The sequence below is a fragment of the Olea europaea genome, unplaced genomic scaffold (genome assembly GCF_002742605.1).
Source record: "Olea europaea var. sylvestris unplaced genomic scaffold, O_europaea_v1 scaffold1875, whole genome shotgun sequence".
Classification (NCBI taxonomy): domain Eukaryota; kingdom Viridiplantae; phylum Streptophyta; class Magnoliopsida; order Lamiales; family Oleaceae; genus Olea; species Olea europaea.
Window position 1 is genome coordinate 107,300 of NW_019236545.1, and position 6,490 is coordinate 113,789.

The 6,490-nt window shown below is 31.0% G+C and overlaps 1 protein-coding gene across 2 annotated transcripts; it reads left to right on the forward strand.

The window, feature by feature from the left end:
• Window positions 1–3,550: 3,550 nt before the first annotated feature.
• LOC111378826 lies at window positions 3,551–5,735 on the forward strand. Of its 2 annotated transcripts, XM_023002098.1 has the most exons (5): window positions 3,553–4,050; window positions 4,406–4,468; window positions 4,944–5,000; window positions 5,190–5,246; window positions 5,577–5,735. In XM_023002098.1, the coding sequence occupies exons 1-5, from the start codon at window positions 3,820–3,822 to the stop codon at window positions 5,718–5,720; spliced, it is 552 nt and encodes a 183-aa protein (XP_022857866.1). In that variant the 5' UTR covers window positions 3,553–3,819; the 3' UTR covers window positions 5,721–5,735. The 2 variants fall into 2 exon arrangements, with proteins under 2 accessions (XP_022857867.1, XP_022857866.1); XM_023002099.1 differs by lacking the exon at window positions 5,190–5,246 and having other exon boundaries at window positions 3,551–4,050.
• The last annotated feature ends 755 nt before the right edge of the window (window positions 5,736–6,490 follow it).

Genomic DNA, 6,490 nt, shown 5'->3' on the forward strand with positions numbered 1-6,490 from the left:
TATTGAAATATTTCATTTTTATTGCCAAACTAAAATTCATTTTCCCTTTCGCTGTGACTCCTTTTATTTACCAAATTTGGGTAAAAACCAATGCATGAGCGTGTTGCATTTTATTATAAACGTATATCTTATATTATGCGGTATTTTTAAAATCAATGAGTAATCAGCTCCGATAATTAGTTGATTAAATTTTTCCTCATGTCAAAATTTGTCTAATAAAACATACGGATAGAAGACTCATTTTATTCAATCTATCATTCAATTCATTATGTTGTCACGTGGACCTATATTAAACACTAGTGATACTACATATCTTTATTTGAATGAATTGTAATATCCTCGTGGTCTTGCCACCATTGAAACTCGTGGTGTCGAAGTTCATAATTTTTGTTGACCCATAAAATAAGAGGCCTTAAAGTATACCTTTGTAAAACCAACAAAATTAGTGAAAAATCAATGAAATTAGATCGTTTATGGTGATGTTATAAGTAAATTGGTCTTGCTTTAAGCAGGAGAAAATTAAAAAATAAAAAATAAAAATCCAAAAATAAAAATAAAAATAAAAAAGACAAAGACAAAAAAAACAAAAAAAATAAAAGCAAAATCCCTTGAATCCCTCGCTCGGAGAAGACAAGTGACGAGACAAGCATAAACAAAATGTCAAACCCCAACTCATATTTACAATTTTCATTCATATACATGGGTCACGTGCCAAGCAAATATATTATTTAAAATCAATTGTCCATATTGTCTTAAATAATGTTTAAAATCAAATATCAAAGACTTGATCACATATTTAAAGTCGGCATGACTTGAGGTCGGCAATTGATAATATTAAAAAATTCAAATAATAAATATTTAACTTTTTACACATTTTCAAAATTTCTTATTTTTCTTACGCTCAAAATAGTAAATATTTTTAATACTTTAAAACACCATAAAAAATGATTGCTAGTGAGAACAAGTTTATTAAAAAATAAATATATTTAAGATTATTTATCTCAAAAAAAGAAAATAAAAAACAAAATAGATCATCCTTATTATTTGGTACATAGAAAATGCAAAAATATCAGCCACGACTTCTAAGAATTAAATTAACAATAGGTAGATACAGCTGTACACAGCTTCTTTTTACACATAAATATAAAACTTAAATTTTTTATATAAAGGTTCAGAAATTAGTGGTTCTTTGTTTTATTGTGGTGGGAGTAGTTATGACTAAAGAGTGTGTGCGCAACTATGATTTTTGTTTAAAAGGCCAATACTCAATACTTTTTAGTTAATAAGCCTGTACTATGTACTGCTTGATAGGAATTAAAATCAAATTTTAAACAGATTTTAATAGAAATTGATGAAATGTACAGTTAAAAAGTTGTATGATTCATAAAATATGTGGTTAAAATTAATTTTTAACTTTGACTTAAATTAAAATCTATAATTTTATATATATATACACACACACACATATACACTGTTTAACAATATTATAAACTTTTAAACTAATTTAAATGGCACTTACCCATTTTAAACAATAAAATGGCGTTTCCATCTATTTGATATATGTAATATCTATTTTGATATATGAAACTCGCTTTTGTATGTATTTATGGAATCTGATTCTCAAATAGCATTCGATCGTGAAACAATTGACTTTGTATATATCCATACTGGAAAATGGGGTCATCTTCATCCTTGCATTCTTTGTTTTGAAACATACAGAGAAATTTGATAAAAGAACCGTCAAGAATCAACATTTGCACGAATTTATCTTCATCAAGCTCGATGTCTTCTGCATAACATTTCAGTGCCATTTCTTTGAATTGCATTATTGTGGTAACATACCTTTCTACACTCGACTCTTGTCCTCTTTGAAGAAGTAGCCTTAGATACTTGAGTTTGTGTTGCTCCATGTTCTGCAAGTGAGGTTTATTGCGGTGAAATGGGCCGATGACTATTATTTTTGGATCGTAAGCCTCTGGGTTATGCTGCTTAAATGATGACCAACTCTAAATGTTGTGGGCTTTGAAGGCGTAGAAGATGAGCTAATAAGCATATTATCAATGTTAACAGTGATACAGTCAGCTCTTTTCTCAGACATTTTTTCAACTGTTTATGGAAAATAAAAAATGGATACCTTGATTTACCAACAAATTAATCTATCCAATTCCATAAAAGCCTGAACAAACACTCAAATTGTAAAATATGCAAACTGTATAATCAAAAGTAATTATTGTCTGCAAAATTGTAAATACCACTTGTAAGTGTTAGGTAAGATTCTCTTAATGCAGCAGCATCGTATTGAAAACAAATAATAAAATGTCATCATGTGCTAACATTTCATAGCCAACTGCCTCAGCGTTCAATTTTCAGCATCAGCGAGCATTAAGAATTAGTAACGTGCCTAATTGGTGTTGGCCAACTTTTATTTGGTCAATTGATGAAAAAGTATGGAAAAAGAAAAAACATCTAAATTTATTTTACACTGAACATACCAGGACCATTCACATTCTTGGGAAACGATTCTATTATTAATGTAGCAAGATAATTACAAGATGAAATAAATCACTCACAAACAAGAATATGAAGATTTTACGTGGAAATCCAAAATGGAAAAAATCACAGGAGGAAGAGGAGAATTCACAAGATCAATGATTGTTATTACAAGATTTGATATATTCTCAAACAAATCTAATGTGTTTCTAATGTTATGAAGAGTATGTCAGTCATGCAATATATATAGGACCTCAATACAGTGCTTTAAATGAAATAGGAATCAACAATCACATCAAAATCATGAAAATGATCAACAGATGGATATCAATGCTGCTTGAGAGCCCAGCTCGAGGAAAGCGAGCGGAGCAAGCAACGCTTGAGCACTGCGTCCATAGCCCTTGGAAACTACATCTTGGGCTAAAATTCCTCCAAAGGCTTCCGATGGGCAAAGCACTTGGGCGTCTTGTCTCTGTCCAAACTCCATTTTTTATTTCTTCAAGGACTCTCAAACCAAAACGAGCAAAGGGTAATGCAACTTTGACTCCTAATTTCTGAGTTTGCTATCTACCTTCAAGTATTTCCCTCATTTACATATACATTCTTGTGGCTTGCGATTTTAGCTCGTCTTATAATTTCTTCCCGTCTACTGACTTGACCATCGAAGTGCTCACGGCCGCCTTCCCAACCATCGAAGAAGGTCACAAGTGACTAACGGTTTGTCCAAGTATATAGAAAAGGAGCTTACGTGTGTGCAAGTGGGTTGGGGATCTATTGGCTATCTGGAGTTATATTTTTCGAGGTCAACAATATATATTATAATTCACGATTCTTTTTTCTTGACTGACCGCCTTGCTTTCTAATAGGTGTTCAGTGCGTAGGTGGTGTCCGCGGGAATTAAGTCGGGATTCTGTTGACATATTTTTTGGGGGTCAACAATAATAATACTTAGGACCATAAGTACTATTAAAATATCATACAATAAATAGAAGTGACTCAAATCACGTGTTATTGTTCTTACACGCTTTTATCTGCGTTAATTATGGATAGTCAAGTCGCTGAACACACAGGCAACAGCTCAGCCGTAGAATTTGCAAACTTAAATGTGTGCTAGGGTAAAAGTCGGTCTGCGTCTACAACTCTGAAGAACTTTCATACTCAACGTTTTGCATTTTTTTAATTTAAAAGTCCACTCAAATATATAAAAATCTGATATATAAGCTCCACCAGACACGTAAAAGAAAATCCGAGAAAACCAAACTTCAGTGTTTGACGTCCTTCAGCGGAAAAGTTATTGAGTGTGTGTGTGTGTGAGAAAGTGAGAGAGTAATGGCGAAATTTCATAGAGCTTCTTTATTGTTAGCACTGTGTGTTACAGTGATAATATCACCATATATGCCACTATCACAGTGTTTTTATCTTCCACCAAAGCCTGTACCACCCATGAAACCACTATTACAGTGTGCGAATCTTCCATTTAAGCCTGGACCACCCATGAAACCACTATCACAGAGTGCGAATCTTCCACCCATAAAACGACCTGAGATCTTGTCGAGAAACGTAATTTTAGTTTCTGGGTTCCCACTTATAATTGTTAAAGGAAGTAATTTTATTATCTGGGTTTCTTCTTAAATTATTCAATACGTTGTTTCAAGAACTGGACGACTTATTCTTATTAATTTTGTATTTGTCGTTTTCATTGGCTTATTTGATCTGTTGTCCTATTTTAATTTTTCTAGTATATATTTTCATGCCTTTAAGTAATGGCTGTGGTGATTTCATCTGTGTTTTGCTATGCATTTATGTTTCTGTTAACTCAAGTGTTGTAGAAAAATTATTTGTTTTATGTGTATTTATGGGATCGGAGATTGACTAGTTTATATTTGTATTGTTGCATCTTATTGTGTTGAAACAGATGCAGACTTGGAAAAATTTATTTAATGAAATTGCGGAGAATGTTTGTGATCCAAAGCAAGAGGTAAATGTTTCTAGGCTTTCGTCTTTAATTGAGTACGTCTATTTTGGCTCCTTAATTATTAGTCATTACATGATTAAAATTAATTACAAATGCACATAATAATAATAATAATAATAATAATAATAATAATAATAATAATAATAATAATAATAATAATAATAATTAAGAATTAAAATTTGTTGTATAACAAAAAAAGAAACAAAAAATTGTTCAATAAGAAAAGGTTCATGCAACCATATTTGGTGTAACACTATTCATTTGCAACATTTAATGCAAATTATGATGTTGGGTTGGAGGGTGTATGCACCAAATTTTTGGTACCAAAAATTGAGAAATATGGTGGAATGGGTTTAGGGTTGAAGATGGCCTAATGTTGGAGAGAATTTATTTTATTTTATTTTATTTTATATGTGATCAGTTGATGAATTCATGAGTATTTATGTTTGTATTGTTGCAACTTATTGTGTTGAAGCAGATCTGGAAAAATCAAATTATTAAAATTGCGGAGAATATTTGTAATCCAATGCAGGAGGTAAGTATGACACATGTTTCTAGGCTTTGCTCTTTAATTCTTGTGAAATCCAGTTTGAAAATGATGCAATGATAGGTTGTATCACATAATCCCCGCAGGGAAGAGTGAGTAAATGACTGCTATCCTGAAAAAGTTACTACTTTCATTATAAACTAACTTTTTTGGTTTCTTTGGAACTATTCTATTCAGCGTGTTGAACAAGACTCTGAAAGATCATGTAGTTTGAAATGCGAAACTTGTCGACAGGTCAGGTTTCGTCATATCTTTGTAATTTTGGCACCAACCAGTAGCTGAAAGTTCGATTGCTTCTATTCCTGGTCTGGTCGGCTACCTATAATGATCTTTGTGTTACAAGTGCTCGACTTTTGATTTGTTTTGCTTATTTGTGCTTATGTATATGGTTTCTTTCAGTTGGAGAACAAACTAATCAGCATTTCTACATTTTTATTGGATTCTTCTCAGTTCTGAGTTCTAGATATCTTTGTCATTTTCATTATTCCTTATGCCAGTTTGGGATAATTTTGGCTTGGAAGTAATGAAATTCTGCAACTAAATTTCAACTCTGGAATTTTGCAGGTGTTGCTCCGTTCTGATATTACTGATGCTGTAGGATACCTTTATGACAAAGAGCCAGACTTTCGTTCTTTCCAAAAGCGTATTTGTAAGGATGTCGAAACGCCATCTCCTAAGGTGACTACTTTGACTGACGTTTACAAGTAAATTTTGAGATGTTGGATATAAATAGGTGTGGGTATCTTAGTCCTGTTTGAGCCCCATTACATTAAATTGTATTACATTTTATTTTTCTCTCTTCTATTTTCAATCACACAATCTTTCATAAATTAATATTATACGTAAATCAAAAACTTTTCATTCTTTTTCAACAACTCATTTTTCAAAAAAAATTATTCCTCCCATTAATTTTTCCACGTAATGGGGGTCAAACAGGGGCTTAATGGAGTCTCTTGAATTGAAATTGAATCAGAATCCACAGTTGGCTAATTAAAATAATAATAATAAATTAAGAATCAGACTAGATTTGTAGGTAAATCGATTTTTATATAATTTTTATTTTTTACAATTGGTGGACTGGCTAAAAAAAATATACAAAATCAAAAAACTTTTAACTTGAATATTAATTTGTCTAGAACTCTTGACTTTAACCATGAGAAATCAAGATTGATTCATAATTTTTGGCCTTTCGCTTCATGTCAACTTGTTTCATTTCAGATGTTAGTAGATGTTAATCTTTACAATTCAAGCTTTCTATAAATCACAAAATTCAAGCTAAATTGTGTTGATGAAAATCAAAGTGTTCATTCTTTGCAATTATTATTATTATTATTATTATTATTATTATTATTATTATTATTATTATTATTATTATTATTATTATTATTATTATTATTATTATTATTATTGGCATTGTTTATAATCTTAAGTGAATTTTTTTTTTTAGATTTTTTATAATGTATAGTAATTGAACTTGT

What these genes read in the sequence shown, in the direction of transcription:
- LOC111378826 (XM_023002098.1), top strand. Translation starts at nt 3,820, where the DNA reads ATGGCGAAATTTCATAGAGCTTCTTTATTGTTAGCACTGTGTGTTACA. An exon ending in TTTGTAATCCAATGCAGGAG is followed by an intron (nt 5,001 to 5,189) that starts GTAAGTATGACA and finishes TATTCTATTCAG; the next exon opens with CGTGTTGAACAAGACTCTGA. An exon ending in AATGCGAAACTTGTCGACAG is followed by an intron (nt 5,247 to 5,576) that starts GTCAGGTTTCGT and finishes GGAATTTTGCAG; the next exon opens with GTGTTGCTCCGTTCTGATAT.